The sequence below is a fragment of the Nannospalax galili genome, unplaced genomic scaffold (assembly GCF_000622305.1).
Source record: "Nannospalax galili isolate Female #2095 unplaced genomic scaffold, S.galili_v1.0 scaffold655, whole genome shotgun sequence".
Taxonomy (NCBI): Eukaryota; Metazoa; Chordata; class Mammalia; order Rodentia; family Spalacidae; genus Nannospalax; species Nannospalax galili.
Genome location: NW_008337285.1, coordinates 2,117,450 through 2,137,129, shown reverse-complemented (window position 1 = coordinate 2,137,129; position 19,680 = coordinate 2,117,450). Strand labels below are relative to the sequence as shown.

The 19,680-nt window shown below is 40.0% G+C and overlaps 1 protein-coding gene across 1 annotated transcript in view; it reads left to right on the top strand.

Annotated features, from left to right (window-relative positions):
* Positions 1-14,500, top strand: part of Faf1 (Fas associated factor 1) — a gene marked incomplete in the record, with an annotated part of 402,697 nt that extends 388,197 nt beyond the window's left edge. The window contains 1 exon segment of the mRNA XM_029563227.1: positions 14,248-14,500. Within this exon segment, the coding sequence (XP_029419087.1) occupies positions 14,248-14,331 (84 nt within the window).
* Between the last annotated feature and the right edge of the window lie 5,180 nt (positions 14,501-19,680).

Sequence of the window (19,680 nt, the reverse complement as noted above, 5' to 3'; positions counted from 1 at the left end):
GGCATGGGGCACTCCTTCCCTTTTTTGGTTCTTTCCCTATTTTCTTTCTTTAAATATTTAAAAAATTTATTGTAGAGCTCTTTAATGTGTTTGATCAGGTTTTTTCTGAGTTTTTTTTTTTTTTTGTTTTTTTTTTTTTTTTGATGCTTTTGTGAATGGGAGGGTCTCCATGTACTCTTGCTCCAACTCTTGTTATTGGTATACAGAAAGGCTAATGATTTGTATAGGTTAATTTTGTAACCTGCCACTTTGCTGAAAGTTAATCATTTCTAGGAATTTTTGGGATCTGTTAGATATAATATCATCTGCAAAAAGGGATAATTTGACCTTTTCTGATTAGTTCTCTTTTAACTTCCTTCTCTTGTCTTATTGCTCTAGCAAGAGTTTCAGGTACTATATAAACAAGGAGTGGAGATAGTGGACAATCTTGTCTGGTTCTTGATTTTATTGGAAATGCTTCCAGTTTTTCTCCATTTGGAATGAAGTTGGCTGTGAGTTTGTTCTATATAGTTTTAATTATGTTGAAGCATGTTCCCTCCAGTCCAGTTCCCTCTAGGACTTTTAACATAAATGCATGTTGAATTTTGTCAAAGGGCTTTTCGGCATCTATTGAGATGACCATATATGTTTTATCTTTGAGTCCATTTATGATTTATGACATTTATTGACTTACATATATTGAACCATCCTGGCATCTCTAGAATAAAGCTGACTTGATCATAGTGAATGATCTTTTTGATGTGTGTCTGTATGTGGTTTGCAAGTATTTTGTTGAGAATTTTTGCATCTATGTTCATTAAGGATGTGGGTCTATAGTTTCCTTTTTCAGTTATATTTTTTCCTGGTTTTGGTAGTAAAGTGATGCTAGCTTCATAGAAGGGATTTGGAAATTCTCCCTCTGTTTCTATCTTTTTTTAATTTAAGTAATATTGGTTGTAGAACTTCTTTACATGTCAGGTGGAATTCTGGGCCTGGGCTTCTTTTAGTCGGGAGATTTTGTGTTTGTTTCAATCTCCTTACTTGTTATGGGTCTGTTTAAGCTATTGACCTCTTCTTGGTTTAGCGTTGGTGATTCCCATGATTTTAGATATTTATCCATTTCTTTTAGGTTTTCAAATTTAATAAGAGTATAGGTTTTTAAAGTATTCCTGTTCTGGATCTTTCTGGTGACTGTTGTGATGTTTCCCCTTTCATCTCTGATTTTGTTGATATGGATTTGCTCTTTCTTTTGGTTAACTGGGCTAAGGTTCTGTCTGTGTTTATCTTTTCAAGGAACCAGCTCTTGGATTCATTGAGTGAATCGTTTTCTTTGTTTCTATTTCATTAATTTCTGCTCTGATTTTTGTTATTTCTTCTTGTCTGCTGGGTTTGGGTTTCATTTGTTGTTGCCTTTCAAGAGTCTTGAGTTGCATGTTGTCATTTATTTGTGCTCTGTTTTTGTTTTGTTTTGTTTTTTGGTCTTTTTTGAGACACGGTCTCCCTGTAGCCCCAGCTGGCCTGGAACTTGCTTTGTAGACCCAGCTGGCCTTGAACTCACAGAGACCCACCTGCCTCTGCCTCCCGAGTGCTGGGATTAAAGGTGTGTACCACCATGCCCGTCTCCTGTGCTCTGTTTTTTTAATGTAGGCACTTATAAATTTCCTCCTTAGGACTGCTTTTAAAGTGTCCCAGAGGTTTTATTTTGTGTCATATTATACTTTTCATTTAATTCCAAGAATACTTTTATTTCTTTCTTCATTTCTACTTTGACCCATTCATCATTCAGGAGTGTGTTGTTTAATCTCCCATGATTTCATGTAGTGACTAGGGCTTCTTCCAGTGTTGATTTTAAGCTTTATTTATTTAAGCTTTAAGCTATGATATTTATTGCATAGTGATCTGATAGAATGCATGGAATTATTTCAATTTTTTTGTATTTGTTGAAGTTTGTTTTGTGCTCCAATATGTGGTCAGTTTTGGAGAAAGTTCCATAGGGTGCTGAATGTAAAATGTATTGTTTGGTGCTTGGGTGGAATATTTGGTATATGTCCGTTAGGTCCATTTGAGGAATGGTATCATTCAATTCAGATGTCTCTCTGTTTATTCTTTGTCTGGTTGACCTGTCTAATGGAGACAGTGGGGCATTGAAGTCCCCTACTATTACTGAGTTGGGGTTAATCTGTGTCTTGAAGTCTTGTAGTACCGTTTATGAAATTGAGTGCATCAGAGTTTGGTGCATACATGTTCATGATTTTAATATCTTCTTGGTCATTTGTTCTTTTGATCAGAATGAAGTGGCCCTCTTTATCTCTTCTGATTAGTTTTAGTAAATCTATTTTGTCAAATATTGGAATTGCAATCCCTGCTTGTTTCTTAGTGTCATTTGCTTAGAATATTTTTTCCCCATCCTTTCACCTAAAGGTAGTGCCTGTCCTTGAAGTGGAGATGGGTTTCTTGCAGGCAACAAAAAGATGGGATTTGGGGACTGGAGAGATGGGTTGGCAGTTAAGACCATTCGCTGCTCTTGCAGAGGACCTGGGTTCATTCCCAGCACCCACACTGTGGCTGACAACTGTCTGTAACTCCAGTCCCAGGGGATCTGATGTCCCCTTCTGACCTCCATGAGCATTGCACAACATGGGTGCATTTATACACATGCAGGCATAATACTCAAACATAAAATAAAAGTAATATCTAAAATTTAGAAAAACATGGGTTTTGTTTCTTGAGCCATTCAGCTGTCCTGTGTCTTTTGACTGGGGAGTTCAGTCCATTGGTATTTAAAGTTATTATTGAAAGATGTGTATTGGTTGTCATTTTAATTTCTGTTTGCATTCTTGATCTAACCTTTTCCACAATTATACTTTCATTTAGTTTTTGTTGTTGTTGTTGTTGTCCTTGGGTATAATCATTCCTTCCTTCAGCTCTTTGTATTGCTTCAAGTATTCTCTGAAAGGCTGGTTTTGTGGACATGAATTCTTTCTGTGTATTTGTGTCATAGAAGATATTTCTTTCCCCTTAAACTATAATAGACATTTTTGCTGGGTTGGCATCTATGGTTATTTAGAGCTGGGAATACTTTGGTCCAGGGTCTTCTGGATTTTATAGTTTGCATTGAAATGTCAGCTGTAATTCTGATGGGTTTTCCTTTAATAACTGTGGTATTTTTCTTTTGCAGCTTTCAGTATTCTCTCTTTGTTATGTACATTTAGTGTTTTTCCTATGATGTGCCATGGGGAGTTTCTTTTCTGGTCCTGTCTATTTGGTGTTCTTTGTGCCTCTTGTATTTGTATGGACATGTCTTTCCTTAATTTTGGGAAATCGTCTTCTACAGTGCTGTTTAAGATCTGGTCAATACCATTAATCTGAGATTCTTCTCCTTCTTCTATGCCTGTGATTTGTAAATTTGGCCTTTTCGTGGTGTCCCACATTTCCTGCATATTCCATTACTTTTTTTTAACTTTTGATAAATTTTACTTGAGCAGTCCAATTCTTCAACTTTATTGTCTTGTCTGTTTTCCATTTCATTCATTCTAGTGGTGAGGCTTTCTCCTGACGTTTCAAATTGGCTTACTGAGCTTTTCACGTCCTTCTTCATTTGAGTCTGAGTTTTCTTCAGTATTTCTATTTCTTTTGTGAAGTCAGTCAGAAGTTTTTCCTGTCTTCTTTTCTTTGATTTGTTTGTGTGTTCTTTAAATTCGTTGAATTCTTTGATCATGTTATAACATTGTTCTTTTAAATTCTGTGTCCTGAGTTATTTCTAGGGGGTTCTCATTGTAGAGCTCTTTTATAGGACTGGTGGTGCTTGGTGGGGCCATATTTAGGTTTTTAATATTTTTTCATTGTGATTTTCACATGTGAATTTCTTTTTGTTTTTGTGTGTGTGTGTGATTCTGGTATGAAACTCAAGCCTTCCTTTGTTAAGCTGAAGTCTGATTCTGTTTTTTTTTTTTCTTAGTTTTCTTTTTTTTTTTTTTTTTTTTGGTCTTTTGAGACAGGGTGTCTCTCTAGCCCCAAGTGACCTGGAACTCACTACGTAGACCAGCCTGGCCTTGAACTCACAGAGATCCATCTGTCTCTGCCTCCCGAGTGCTGGGATTAAAGGACTGCGCCACCACACCCAGCCTTCTTGGTTGTTTTCTAATTGAGTATGTAAAGCTGGTTGGTTTAGGCCTCAGGCTCTCTTTTTTGATTTTATATTGGCGGGACCAGCTACTCAGGAATTCCCACGGAGGCCCAAGTCAGGCACCAATCAGATTCTCTCAGGCTTCCTCCTAAAGTCTGGGCCCGTGCTCAGCAGCAGGCACAGCACAGTTTGGGAGGTGTGCTAGGCAGAGGCTGGGTCCAAGCCAATCTGCAAAGGTCTGGGCCCCTAGTAAAGGGCAGAAGAGCCTAGCCCTGCAGCAGTGGGAGGGGCTGCAGATGGTCCCAGTGTAGGGGATGGGTACTGCAAGATCTGGGGGCTCACCACCACATGGAGGCCAGCTTCAGGCACTCTCAGCAAGGCTGTTTTAACATTAATAACAGTTGAGAGTTGTGTACTGAATAAATAAAGGCATAGTATGGAAGTAAAGAATCTAGATTTGGTTCCTGATTTGCCATGAATAATGAATAATCTTAGGTATGTTCTTCCCATATACTGGCCTTTTCTGTCCCTGTGTTATAGAGATGACCACTAAGAACGTATCCAACTCTGATGATTGAGGAGCAAAATAAGTAAAATTTACATTTTACTTATTATCATATATATATATATGATAACGATATGTGTTATGAATAACAGATAAGAAAATGTGTGCTTCAGTTGCTTGAACGGAATAGTCCTTCCAAACAAGGGACTTAAATAGTGCAGTGGATGTCTATAACACTAAAATCATTGGGGCCAACAAGATGGCTCAGTGAATAAAGGCATCTGCTGCCAAGCCTGATAACCTGAATTTAACCCCTGAGACCCACATGGTAGAAGGAGAGAAACAACCCCATGCAAGTTCTCCTTTGACCTCCACATACGTGCCATATTGTACACATATATGTGCACCTACATACATTGATACAGAGAAAGAGAGAGAGAGAGAGGAATAAAATGTTAATTCTAAAATTAAATAAAATGAGTGTGGTGATTAGATAGGATCTGGAACTAAACCCCATTTTAAATCCTTGTTCTTCCACTTCCTGCCTGTGTCATCATTGAAGTTACATAATATATATTTTCAAGCCTCTAACCCTCAAAGGATTGATAAAGTGTTCATAAAAGTTCGGTGTATACTCAGCATCCAGCCAATGTTAATTTCCATTACCATTACTGTAATGTGACAGAAGCAGAGAGTACACAGGGACACCAACAAGACACAGTCACCATGTCAGTCTTCTGTCCCTCTGTTTTTCCTTTTTCTTTTCATTTTTCCCTACCTAAAAATAAATCATCAAAGAAAGAACATGTTCTAGATACTGTGATCTTCATAGCCACAGAAGCCCACCCATCTTTATTCTGTAGCACCCCAGATCTATCACAGTTTCCTAATGTCCCTCTCACCCAATTCCACTTCTTTCTTGTGCTTCATTGAGACAGACTGGAAGTTCCTTTGGGAATTATGTTACCACCTGCACCACAGACAGAAGTTGCTAAGAACTACAACTATGCTGGTTGATTTTTATCATCATCTTATTATTATTGCTGTTAATAATAATAGCAGTCCCTTATCTTTGCAAAGGACTTTATAGTTACCAAAGCTGTAGTCTCATACCCATAACCAGAAGATCAGCTCTTAGATTCTCCTCACACAATTTATAAATATAACTACCCTCTTTAGGAATGCCTAGTTTATCAAAAAAAAGTTGTTGATAGGACTAAATTGACAGGAAGAAGACAACTTGAGTTCCTGTGATGAGACACAAAGCTTCATGCCACAGTAGGAACATGAGCCATGCCATGGTTACAGAGTGCAGCCTTATTCATGCGTAAGGGAAGGCCAGTTAAGTCCTGTTAACATGTTTAGAGCCAGGATCAGAGACTGAAAATGCACTGGGTACAGGATAGACGCTCACGAACTTGGGAATAAATTCTGGTCTTTCCTAATTTGGGCAAGCTCCGTGGCCAGTCTTTACTCCTGAGAACTCATCTATAAAATGGAGTAAGAGACGTACTTACATAATTTTGATAACTATTTCATCAGATCGCATAGATGATAATTAGCATAGTGCATGGGCAATACCAAGTCAAGAGCAGTCATATATGAGGCTCTGGGTTCAGTCCCCAGCACCTGAGAGGAAAGAAGGGCAGGAAGAAACAAGCTAGGTGTGGTGTTGCAAGCCTGTACTCCAGCAACTCAGAAAGCTAAGGCTGGAGCATCACTTGAGCCCATGAGTTCAAAGCCAGTTTAGGCAATACCTTATCTCCATAAAAAAATAACAAATAAATGCAACTTTTATGAATAACTTTTGTAATGACTGTGCTTCTGATATTTATGATTTTCTAAGAGTACCAAGTAGAATAGATTACTTAGACCATACCAAAAGATTACTTGTTCTCAAGCTCAAAGTAAATGCCAACTTGAACACAGGCTTCCCTGTGATCTAGGAACTTACATATGCAGCCCTTGTATTGCCTCACAGAGTAAAAGGAGCTCAGGATTTGAATTGGGAAGACCTGGGTTCAAATGTGAGCTCTCACCAATGTCTACTTCTGTGACCATACATAAATAATACCCTTCTCTGAGCTTTGGTGTTCTCGCCTGTAAAAAAAAAAAAGAGAGAGAGAGAGAGAGAGAATTAATGCATCCACTCTCCTAGCATATTTAGATAATATATGTGAAGATGCATTAAGAGCTATAAAATAATTATGTATACATTTTTCAGAAGGAAATTTATTACCATACTCACTCACTCCATTTTAAGTAACACTCTTTAAGTAAGCCAGGTTTAAAGAAGCATCTCATATATCCAGATGTGGTGGTTCACACCTGGAGTCCCAGCACTTGGGAGACTGAAGCAGTAGGATCACCATAACCTCCAAGCTAGCTTGGGCTAAAAGAGAGACCCTGTCTCAGAAGGGAAAAAGAGATGAAGCGCCTCTATAAGAGGGGATTTTGCTGTGGCTTTGTGTTACTGATATTAAATAGGTTTGGGGTTGAGGGGAGTTTGTTTAGGTTTTGTTCATTTCTTGAGACAGAGTCTCACACTGTAGCCCAGGCTGGTCTGAAACTCACTATGTAATCTAGGCTAGCCTCAAACTCACAGTTCTGCCTCAGCATCACCAGTGCTGAGCTCAGTTATGCACCAGCATGGTGCTTTTTTTTTTTTTTTTTTTTTTTTTCGGTCTTTTTGAGATAGGGTTTCCCTGTAGCCCCAGCTGGCCTGGAACTCACAGAGATCCACCTGCCTCTGCCACCACCACCACCACCACCACCCCCCGCCCCAAGGCTGGGACTAAAGGTGCCACCACACCTGGCTCAACTTTCTCATATTTTAATCAAGACCAAACTGAGGACAAAAGGGGGGATGGGACTGTGACCCTTGTATCATGTTACGTCAAGTTTAGTTGTTAAACACTTGCCTAGTGCTGTAGGGTACTTGGGAGCCAGGGAACATTAAATAATAACCCTTTCCCTTGAGTATTTCTAGACAGCGAGAAGACATAAGACTAACTGAAAGATAAACCTATCATTGTATTACCAAAAATATGATCAGATTTTTCTTTGGGTTCTGCTTCAAGGACTTGCTGATATTCCTTGCCCCTAAATTAGATAGACTTACCCTCCCTCCTGTAATTGATGCTACAGACCTTTGAGCCTTATAGTAAATGTGAGTGGGTTGATTCTAAAAAGGGGGGAAGATAGGGCTGAGCTCGGATCCCTTTCCTGAATCATTAAACTGATTAGTCTTATCTCGTGAGGAACAAGAGGAATACCCAGTAGTCCCTCTATGTGGAAACAATAGGCATAAAATAAATGCCTTCTTCCACCTCAAGCTTTATATTATTGAATCCTCACAACTCAGAAAAGAAAAAAGTCTCAGTTTTATAAATAAAAAAATAATTAATTAGAAAGTCTAGTAACTTGCCATGGTCATCAAACAAAAGGGAGGTTACTGCAATGGATATTAAACCTCTTGGTGATTCATCAATCATTCTAACCATTGGGTAGCTCATACCAGGCAGGTGACACCTCCTTACATAGAAAAGGCATTGAATCATTTAAACTTCCACATGTCACTCAGTGATGGCTATTTTCATTCCTGCAACAACCCTTTCACCAAATAGAGAAGGAAACGGGATCCCTAAGCATTTTGTTGATGTGGCTGGTACTGGGTCTTGAGCCAAGTGTTTGGATCCCCAAAGCTCAACTGCAGTGCACTTGATTTCCAGTTTAATTACAAATCCACACATTTTTAGGTTCAAAATTAAAACCTAGAGAGGAGTGGTTTGTCTGAAGTCACACTGTTAGAACCAGGACTGGATCCTGTGTTTTTTCTTGTGTACTCTTCGCAGCATTAGGGAGCATACAACCTTGGTAGTCAATACATAGGAGCTCAGAGCACATAGGAATTTGCTAGGGTTGCTGAGGGCTGAAAGGTGAGGGAGAACATCCAGAAGTAGGTAGTTCATAACTGAAAGGGTAAAAGTCCTTGAGCTTGGATGTTTATTGTGGTCTGTCTGTGTCAGATGGGAGGGACCTGCCTGTCTTTCATACTGGTGAGAGAGGAAGAAGAGGATGGATGAGGCTCTGGTGCTGGTTCTCCATGGGACTAGAAGAGGCACACATATTCTACCAGTTAGTAAAGAGTTGCTTCTGGAACTCAGGCTGCACAGAACATGAGAGGCAAGCAAATTAGACAGTGGTGCTTTTCTGTCATGAAGTGGCTGTAGTTTTCTGAAGTCAATACTTTAGTCTAAGAGCAAGAAGGAATATTTTGGGAAGTATTGCTTCCCAGTCCTGCTGAGTAAGCCCCAAGGCTGTACTATAATTCACAGAGTGAGAAATAAGTCTTGTGGGGAGTTACTGTGAAAATTAGGAGGAAACCAGTCTAGAGGCCTGGGTTTAGATTTGTGCTTTTCCCTGTCAGTTGTTAAGTTGCACTGAGAACTGAAAAAGAGACAAAATCCGGCAGTACACTCATACACATAAAATAAATATAATAAAATATTTTTAAGAAAACTTTATAAAAAAGAGACAAAATCCAACATACATTTTTCCTAAGTGTAAGATATTAGATATACAGACTTTCTTTTATTTGGTTCTAAAATGAAAGCAAAACTTAGCAAAATCAAATGAAACAGGAAAAAGTTGATCATATATATATATATATATATGAAGTATTTGTGTAAATTTCTTGCATACTGTAAAGTATCATGTAAATATCACTGCTATTATTTTTAGTATTATTTAACTTCTGCCCTCAAGTAGCTCCTACCCTAGTAGTGATATTATATTTATGTTGTAGTATTTGTAAAAGTTGGGAGGCAGAATGCTGTAACTATAAAGAATCTGACAACAGGTGGGGGTAAGGTAGCACATGCCATTAATTCCAGCACTCAGAGGCAGACACAGGGAGATCTCTATGAGTTTGAGGTTAGCCTGGTCTACATAGCAAATTCCAGGCCAACCAGAGCTACATACAGACTCAATGAAGGGAAAAAAAAAAAAAAAAAAAGAATCCCATAACATGTCAGGAACCCTAAGATAGCATATGGCAACCCTTAATCAGCCATTTGACCTGGGCCAAGTCTCGACCTCTCTGAGACTCAACTTGCCTACCTGTGACATGAAGCCTTGAACTGCTGGGTAGTTAAGATATCTTCTCACCATAACACTCTTAAGATTCCCAGTGTGGCCAGGGTAAGACACTGTCACGTTTGTTCAGATGTTTCATAAGAGTGAATTATGCTTTTAGACAAGGCACTGAATGAAGTCCTGGGAGGTTATAGAAAAAGTACATACAGAATTTCAAATTGCTGAGAAAAGTGATCCAGCAAAGAATAGTTCTGAGAAAGAATGTGTCCCATTTTTTTGCTAACCTAAACAGGTTTCATAAAGCCAGTTTACTGAAAATATTATTGTAATAAGAAGATGTGCCCATTCTTCCAAGAACAGTGAAGAAAATGTCAGAATGGTTGACTTTCCTCTTCCAACGATAGACAAAGTCAAACTATACCTCTTATCTGAGAACACCGCCTCCCACCAAGGAATCCCAAAGGGTTCATTTCTCTGTTGTTTAGAGAGTCAATAATTCAGTAAAGTCCCAAGTAAATGGCAAAAGACAAGCTCAGATTGGGTTTTTGTATTCGTATTTTATAAACATTTCAGGATTTTTTAAGGACCCTTGACCTTTTGCCATTCTTAAAGTGAAGATCTTGGTTTGAAACAAAATCAGGATCGTTTCATGCAGCTTCTTTTTCCATATGTCTCCTACTCAGCAATGTCTCTAGCAATATAATCTAATAAGTAAGTTGATTCCAAAGCTAGATTGCCTTGATATACACTCTGACTTTGCCTTAGCAGCTTTGAGACTTTAGATAAACTAATCAATCATCTGCTCTACGACTCAGTCTCCTCAGCTATAAAATAAGGATTATCACCTTACCAACCTCAGAGGACTATTATGAAAAAAAAAAAAGTTTTTTTTAGTCATTTTGAGACAGGGTCTCCCTGTAGCCCCAGCTGGCCTGGATTCACTATGTAGACCAGGCTGGCCTCAAACTCACAGAGATCCACCTGTGTACCACCACACCCAGCTTATGAAAATTATTTTTATAGATACAGAGTATATCCAGAATTTCCAGGTACAAAATAAATGTTCAGTAAGTTTTAGATCATCATCATCATCTACAAATATGCCTGTGTTTGAATGCCTCTAGGTTCAGCAGAAAGTTCCCCCAACCATCCACTACCCATTTGGCTTCCCCAAGTCAGCCTGTCCATGTATTTGTTGGTCAGAACATTCTGGTAATCATGAGTTTTGGAATCAGACAAACCTGACTTTGAAACCTTACTTTCTTACAACAAAGGTTGTGTTCATCTGTAAAATGGCAATAAAACAATTCAGTAGGCCATTGTGAGGACTGGTTAAGGGACTACATACAAAGAATAGAAAGCAGTCAGCCGTGGTTCCAGCTTATGGGAGATGCTCACTAAATGATGATACATGTTGTATAATTATGATTGTGAGGAGAAAATAGATACCAGAAAGAGAAAGAAAGGCATTAAAAAGTGAGAAAAAGAAGAGAAGCATTACCAGCCACATTAGCACTTGCTGCTTGTTGAAGAGTTCTGAGTAGGGGAGTTCTTCTTCCCTGCCCTAGCTCTCCCTACTGAAGCTGCACCAAACACATCTGCTTTGTCTCCTCTTTGTCAGCCTTAGAGACCTAGGGCCAGGACAGAGTGTCCCTGCCCTACAGCAACAGCAGCACCATTTTCTTGTACCATCTTTCCACACACAGTTCTCCTGTCCTCTACTGTTTCTCAGGGGATATAGACTTTAGGTTCCTCCCTTCCAGGAGAGCCCTCCTGATATGCTCCATGCCTTACCAGAATGGTGCCAGAGCACTGCAGGATTCTTTCACAGTATGGCCACTAGCTACTACCCAGGGGCATCCCCTAGTTTCCTCTTATGTACTTTGTCCAAGCCCGGCAAATTACAGTGGAAGCAGAATTTTTCCCGTTTACTTTGAAATTCCTATCTAAAATAGGGACCAGAGAGGGGTATCAGATGATATGTCCCAGCAGGGCTATGTTTACCTTGAAACAGTCTGTTGGTGGCAAGGCCTCACTGAAGCTAGAGAAGGAGATATCCAGGTTTGAAGGTGTTACCTAACCAGGGAAAGGATAGCACTTCAGCTGGGCAGTGGAATGGAAACAAAGACAGCAGAACAGCCTAGATGTTGATCAGGGTTCCCATCCTGAGCACTTACTGGCTTGAGACTGTACCAGAGGCTTCACCAACATTATTACACTTAGCTTTCACAATATCTACAAAGGATAAGGTAAGGAAACAGGCTTTCAGGTTGTATAACTTCTTGAAGGTCATGTAGATCGAATCTGGTTTCATTCTTTTAACCATGACACTGTATAGACAGATACTTTCTAATCTTAAGGCCTTAAACAAGTATCAACTACCTTGAAACTCAATTGTCTTATTTCCACAACCTTGGGTGGTTGTTATAATGGACTAAGTTTTTGTTTCTTCCCAAATCCAAGCTCTCTCACATAAAATGACTGAAGAAAATCATTTAATTTTTCTTGAACACTATTTTCTCATGCGACAACTAGGTGCAGTTTATGAATCTGTTACCTTGCATTTCACAACCCCAGTAGGGGCCACGTTGACCTAGTACTCAAGCCTCCCAACCTGTCTTCCCAGCACTTCTTCCTGTCTGTCCTCTACTCTGGCACTAGTATGTTTTTGGCTTTTCCCAGTAAACATCATGTTTAGAAACCACAAATAACAAAGTAAAAAATGCTGGAAGAGCTCTGGCATGTTAATTAAGAACAATAGCAGAAGCAGCTGGGCAGAAAATGCCAAAGAGTCGAAAGCAGAGGCAGCGTAGTTCTGTTTATTGACAGAAGCCAATGCAGTATTGTACGTTAATTGGGGAAGTAGGTAAACATTTACCAGCAGCTTTCCCCTGGTGCTTTGGAAGACAAGAGAATGGGCTGGGCCTTCCCTACCACCTTGCCTGCCCATCTGCCCAGAACCCAAGAGATACTAGTAGGGTGAGATTTGCCCTGGATTCCTTATTAGCAGAAACGATTCTAGGGGTGAATATATCTCCTTAATGACCCTCCTGAGCATACCAGGTTTCCAACTAGACACAGTCAAAGGTAATGTTCCCCTTTCAGCTTGCCAGTCAGTCTTTGATGCTCAGTCCTGGCCCCTAGGGGCTCTCCTTCTCTCAAGCTGGAAGCAGGCAGCAGAATGATCTCATGAGTGGCTTGAGTTGAGCAGAAGACAAATTGCCTGCATCAGATGCTATAGTATTTGCCCAAGGGCCCAGAGGACCTGTAACTAGCAGAGCAGCAGCCTTGGGTGTGGCTAGAGTTTGCCTGGCCATTCATCACACACACTCAGGACCACTCATTGTCCACATACCCATCTACTTTTACAGTTGCTCTTATGTATAGCAGCCTTTGTTGGTCTGTTCTATGATGCACACTGTGCTAATTGTTTTTCCTCATTTAATACTTAAATCAGTCCTAAAGGCAAGAGCCACAAAGCTGATAGACAACACAGCTGTGACTTCAACTAGTCTTCCTATTTCCAAAGCCTGTATCCTTTCCACTAAACTAGTATCATTCAACCTTTTAGTACTCATAGCCCCTTTTGATAAACAGGAAGTTTTTGTTTTCTCTTACTTTTAAATTTATAAAACTTTGACATGCTATCTCTGCCCTGGCTTAGGAGGGCAAAAATCTAATCTAGGATCCCTGATGTAGTCTATCCCATAGTACAAAAATTTTGTTTAGCTTTGCTTTCAGTAGTCAATTTCTTTTTTTTTTCATTTCCAAAATATAAAGTTACATTATGATGTTGACTCATTTTTTTCAAAGTAAATATACCCCCAACAAGGAGATTGTGTTATATCTCCATAGCCAAGGATATTGTCATCTGTATCCTTTCACCAAAGGTATAGTCATCTCTGGGTACAGTGGAATGGCCAGCCATTCTGTAGTTTGCCCCATATAATTAATGGGAGGGCCTGGCCCTTGTCCCGCTGAAGGCTTAGTTGTCCCAACAAGCAGAGCACACCTATCTGCTAGGAGGAGCTAACCAAGCAGAGATCTAAGGCATGTATTCAGCTGTTTGGCCAGTTGAATGTATCTTTCCTCCTGTGTCTTTCCCAAGGGTACAGAAGGCAAGGGATGTATCCAGAAAGTGACCGAGCCTCTAGAATCCATGCCTTGAGGACAGTACTAATTTCTCTATTAAACTGACTATAAAACATGAACTTGCTGAGAGCCCTGGTTTCCTCATTTAAGAATAACACTATCATCTCACAGAATTATTATTATTATTATTATTGGTCATTTTGAGACAGAGTCCCCAGTAGCTCCAACTGGCCTGGAACTCACTATGTAGACTAGGCTGGCCTTGAGCTCAGAGATCCGCCTGTATGTACCTCCTGAGTGCTGGTATTAAAGGTGTGAGCCACCGTGCCCAGCCTCACAGAATTATTTTTGAATAGCTAATCAGCATATACTGTTCATGCTAGTGCATAGAAGGCTGAAAAATCAGTGTGCTTGTTCTAGACTTTTGTATGTGTTTTCTTTCTTTCAGGTAACTCAGCTAGACCCCAATAAATCATTATTGGAGGTAAAGTTGTTCCCGCAAGAAACCCTTTTCCTTGAAGCAAAAGAATAAGCACGACTCAGCGGTGGAACCAGCCACTCCTGACGAGCCAGCAGCACATGTCAAGAGACGGGCTCTTCACCAACCCACCCACACGCTCGTCTCACTCAATTCAATGTCACACTTCTGCCTCTTGCAAGATTGCCGGAAAAAAGTAATAAACATAGCTACTTAAAACCCATCCACGAGTATATGTTCCCAACCCTCATTATGGAGAACTACAACTCCACTGCCCTCCCCTGACACCTGCACTTTGCCCTTGTTCGATGACTAATGTACTGTTAAGTGTGAGTGACCGCTAGTAGAGTTTTTCTTTTCCCTTTGGTATCTAGGACAGTTCTTTCTGTCCTCAGCACCAGGATGCTATGTATTTAACATGTCTCATTGAGCCAGGGTTCACACCTGCCTTTTTCTTTCCATAACTGGATTCTATTTGTCACCTAATTTTAAAAGGCAGGGAGAAAAGTCAAATGGGACATTCTTGGCATGGAGATTGTTGTAGGGGGAATAAGTATATTATTTTTCTTGATATTTCATTTTACTTTCTGACTTCTTTACCGAGATGTAAGATTTGTTTGAGTACTGATTTGACATATATGCAAGGTATTTATATACTTGTACTGTGTTGAGCTCCAGATTCCATCTAGGAGGAATTTTCTGTTCCATTGTAGCTTGGGAAACTATAGGTATTGAAATAGTATAGAAAGGGCCCTAATACCAAGACTTTGATATTGACCAGCTGTGGGAAGCTGTTACTGGGTTTGTATTCAGGCAGTTAGAATTCCTAGATACCAGTTCCCAAGTTGCTGGTGCATCAGTATACGCTGCACACAATTCTCTTGCTTTCCCTCCCTCTAAACTTCATATATCTGAACCTTGTCACTTGGTGGGGTGTTTGTTTTTCTTTTCAGGCTTTTGAAGACTGAGTCTTAATATGTAGCCCAGGGTGGCTTCAGCCTCCCAGATGCTGGGATTTATAGGCATGTGCCACAATATCTGGCCATCACTTGCTGTTTTAAACACCCTGTACATTGCCAAAATTTGATCAGCTGCCCCGTGGGCTCTCCTGCAATAAGGAACTTGCTCTATAACTTCATTTTTTGAATGTTTTAATGTTAAATATCTGATTCCCATCATAAATGAAAGAGCTCATTCTTTGGCTAAAAATTCAGACTTATATCTAAGAGAGCAAATTTGGGAGCTTAGCTCAGAATACATGTGTTGCCTGAATTGATAGCTAGTAACTTGGGGTTTGACTTAGTAGATGTGGATTTGGTAATCTATGGATTTGGAGTTCGGTGTAGTTCATGAAAATATTATTTATATCTTCACAGCCAATGATTTTCTTTTAGTCTTGAAATGTTCTCCATGGTGGTTTTATGTCATCTCTAATCTTTTATCCTAAGAGCTGGGATCCCAGTCTAGTTATTTTGTAAGTGTAAGTGCTTGGCATGTCTCCCTGGTTTCATCATGGGGTTCTCAGAAGACTTTGACTAAAGCTGAAGATATGTCTGGTCACTTTTCCCTCTACTCAAAAAGTATTGGCCAGGAAAATCCACCTTTTTTCCTCTGATGCTCGGCCAAGAACTTCCCCTGGAAACTATTCTAAGAGATTGTTCCTAATAACTCTACACTTCATCTGCCTACTTGTGAGCCTTCTCTGGCTCTATGGGTGTCCCCAAGAAGACTGAAAAGAAGGGAAATCACTGTGAGGAGTCCCATCTAAGCACTTCCTCTCCAGCTCTGCTCCTTGCTTCCTAATCGGGTGGCACCACAAGATGGTCATTTCCAATGCTGCAGATGCATAGGGCACCAGCTCTTTTTCCACCTAGGCCTTGTTCTTTAGCTGCTGTGAAAAGCCACAGCCCTGAACTCAAGCCATACTCAGGAACAGCAGCCAGGATGTGGGTAGGGGTTTGAGAGAAGGGTCTCTGAATTCATTCTTATGTTTAACCTGTTCCATCTGATTTGGGTTTGACTTCGTTAAATGGTTTCCTACCACTCCTGTTTACTTCTGTATACCAACAATATAGACTTTCTCTGAAACCAATTTCATAAGAGTTATTAAATGTTACTTGAATGTGTGTGAAACTGACAAACCCTTTTTCAACTCTGCCGTGGTAAGTTCTCAGTCTGACCTGCTCAACCCCATGAACTCCTATTCTATAGGCCTGGTAGCTAGGAAAGACCTGAGCTAATTGTTACTATTCATTTATGACAGTCTGCTCACTGAGCTCCAGAACAGGAGGACAAAGCATTTTGTTAACCTTTCATGTAAGCCCAACATTAAATGACTTGTTATCACCACAAAATTGGCAGTCTCTTTTACAGGTCTTCTTACCCTTAGACTTGATTGGGCTATACATCCCAACCTCCAGGCACAGAGGGTAAGGTCATCAGAATATTTGCTCCATATCTTTGTCCAGGACACCTTGCCATTCATTCCATTCTAGTCTCCTCCCTTGTGTTTCTGGATTATCATTTGTGTATTTGGAGAATTTGCTTGAAAGTGTAAGGAAGCGTTGCCAGTTTCCTATTGCCTTTTAGCAGTTGGAGTCTTTTTGGAGGCTACTGGTTTATAATGTTTCCATGATCCAACATTGTTTTATGAGACATACAGAGAGTTGTTTATCTGAATCCAAAGCATTCACAACCTAAGTTGAATGAGAGCATTTTGTGGCATCGTTCTGATGTAGCAGATTAAGAGTTAAACCTCTAAATTCACCTCTAGATTCCAATAGCATCAAAAATATTACATTGGTGGGCTGGAGAGATGGCTTAGCGGTTAAGAACACTGGTTGTTCTTGCAGAAGACCTGGGTTTGAATCCCAGCACCTACATGGCAACTAACAGCTGTCTGTAATTCCAGTCCCAGGGGATCCAACAGCATCTTCTGACCTCCTCAGGCATTGCACAACATGGGTGCACTTACCTACATACAGGCAATACACGCATACACATAAAATAATAAATAATAATAAATTTAAAAATTTTTTTAAATTAAATTTAGACTTCAAATTTATATATATATAATTTCATTTGCAATGCATTAAAGCTTCTGCTCCCAAAAGCTAGGTGTGCTGACTTGAGTGAGCTGGTTAGTAGGATGGATTTCAGAGGTCATAGAACTCTTAACACAGTTCTTCATTTGGATGCAGGAGAGAATCTTGCTAGTCTCCATTAGCAACATCACTGATTGATACCCTTCTGCCCATCCCATTCAGCTACACAGTTCTATATCCCACAAGTAGATCGAACATAAGAGTCCTAAATTCAGTCCAGAAGGGCCTCACATAGGCATTACGCTTCAGTCTTCTGTAACCCTTCACTCATTTTATACATGATCATCTTAACTCTTAGGGGAAGGAGTTCTTCCCACTTGCATACACTTCAGAGGCTTCTTTTTCAACTCTGGTTCTGCAGTGTGACAGCTGTGTTACCAAAAGGTTAGAAAATTCTCTGAACCTCTGTATCCTGACAACACTCATATAGTGCTCTGCAGTTTGCCTCACCTTCTACACTGATCACAGTCTACTGTGAATGAGCCAGAATGTCCCATTTTTGCATAAAAGACTCAAAAGATTGTGAGTTGCCTGAAGTCCCCAACAACTTAGTAGAAGAATCAAGACACTCAAGTCCTGGCTCTGATTTTCCACTGTTCTATAAAGATTATCTAAATTCCATGCCCAGGAGTGGCTCTTGGAATTACTGTATACAGAGTTTCTGGAAAGAGAATTTGTATTCATCAGATTCTCAGTGGCATCTATTAACCAAAAAAAAATTGAAGAACCACTATGTGCATCATGCACACAACATCAGACTAATTGGGAAGTTGAAACTGTCTAGTTTTCTTTTATTAGACGATGCTAGATGCTAGATAGATAGATAGATAGATAGATAGATAGATAGATAGATAGATAAATAGATAGATAGATATTCCCAGTTAGTCTATTGCCTAAAAGAAATTCCTAAAGAGGGCAAAACATAACTAATAGATTCTCTTGCCTTGAACCCCCCTCTGCATTTAGTATCTCTCCCTTATCTCAATCAGCTTTGGAAAATGAACTAACCCTTAAGAGCCCAAATCACTCATGCTGCTGCTCTCTACTGTGTAGCTCTGGCTGACCTGGAACTCGCTGTGTAGACCAAGCTGAACTGTAACTCACAGAGATCTGCCTGCCTCCGCTTCCTGAGTGCTGGGATTAAAAGCGTGCAGCACCATACCCAGCTTCCACTTGGCTTTGAAAGTTTAGTCTGTAAGGAATTATCACTAAAGGAGATCTGATCTTTTTTTCAGTCTCAACTATTTTTTACCAGCTGTTAGTTGTAGTTCTTGATTTTGACAGGTAGTATATGTGCTTAAACAGGCTCTGGTGTCATATTGCCTGGCCATAAGCCCATCCTCCACTTATTAGCAGTGTGCCTTGGGGAAGTCACCTCAATTTCCTTTACTGTAGCTTTTTAGCTATAAAAAAGGAAATAGTAACAGTACCTTGTTGATAAGTTCTTAGGAAAACTGAATGGGTTCCTGTAAAGGAGCTAGAATAGCTGTTGTCTGTCTTACACACTCATAGGACTGTAATAGAATATGTGATGACAGTGAAAATTGTCAGTTTATGGTGAAAGACAAGAAGACAGAATAAAAAGAAATTAAGGAGCTCCTGTATTCTAGAACTCCAGAAAGGTTGCTAGCATTTAGGATGAGTCAAGTACTAAGCACTCTACAAATCTTTCCTCCTCTAGCCTCACAATGACCCTGTGAGTGGGTATTCTTAACCCTATTTGAAATAGGAAACAAATTCAAAGGTAAAGTAATTGTCCAAGCTTCATAACCAAGAAAGAGCAGTTGGGACCATCCCTCTCCCTCCAAAGCCCCTGCCATGATTGTGACAGTGCACTGCTGCCCTCAGGGAACTACAACATATGCCCAAAGCGTTTCAGATAATGCTGTTGGATGCTAAAAGGAGGACCACCATGTTTTTAATGGAAGGCTGTGCTCTCCAAATGACTCATTCCCCAAAAGTTCTTAGTGTACCTGTTACTTAGAAATGTGTCAGAAGCTGGGACTTAAGCAGTTCATTTTTCTTAAAGTGCATGTGGACATCTCCAAATGCATTCATCCTCCTCCATCCTTTATCCCACTGCCGTTTCTTCCCTTCAGAGCTCTGTCATCTCACTAAGATTGAAAAACTACATCCTAATTGACCACCATTTCTCCAGTCCCTTCTCTCAAACACCTGTCTCACCATATCAGCTCCCTACTTTGATCCTCCAAATAAAACCCAAACTCTTGGTTTAGATTTAAATTCCTGTCATCTGACCCTTAACACCCCCCCCCTGTATTCCCAGTCATACCCTCAA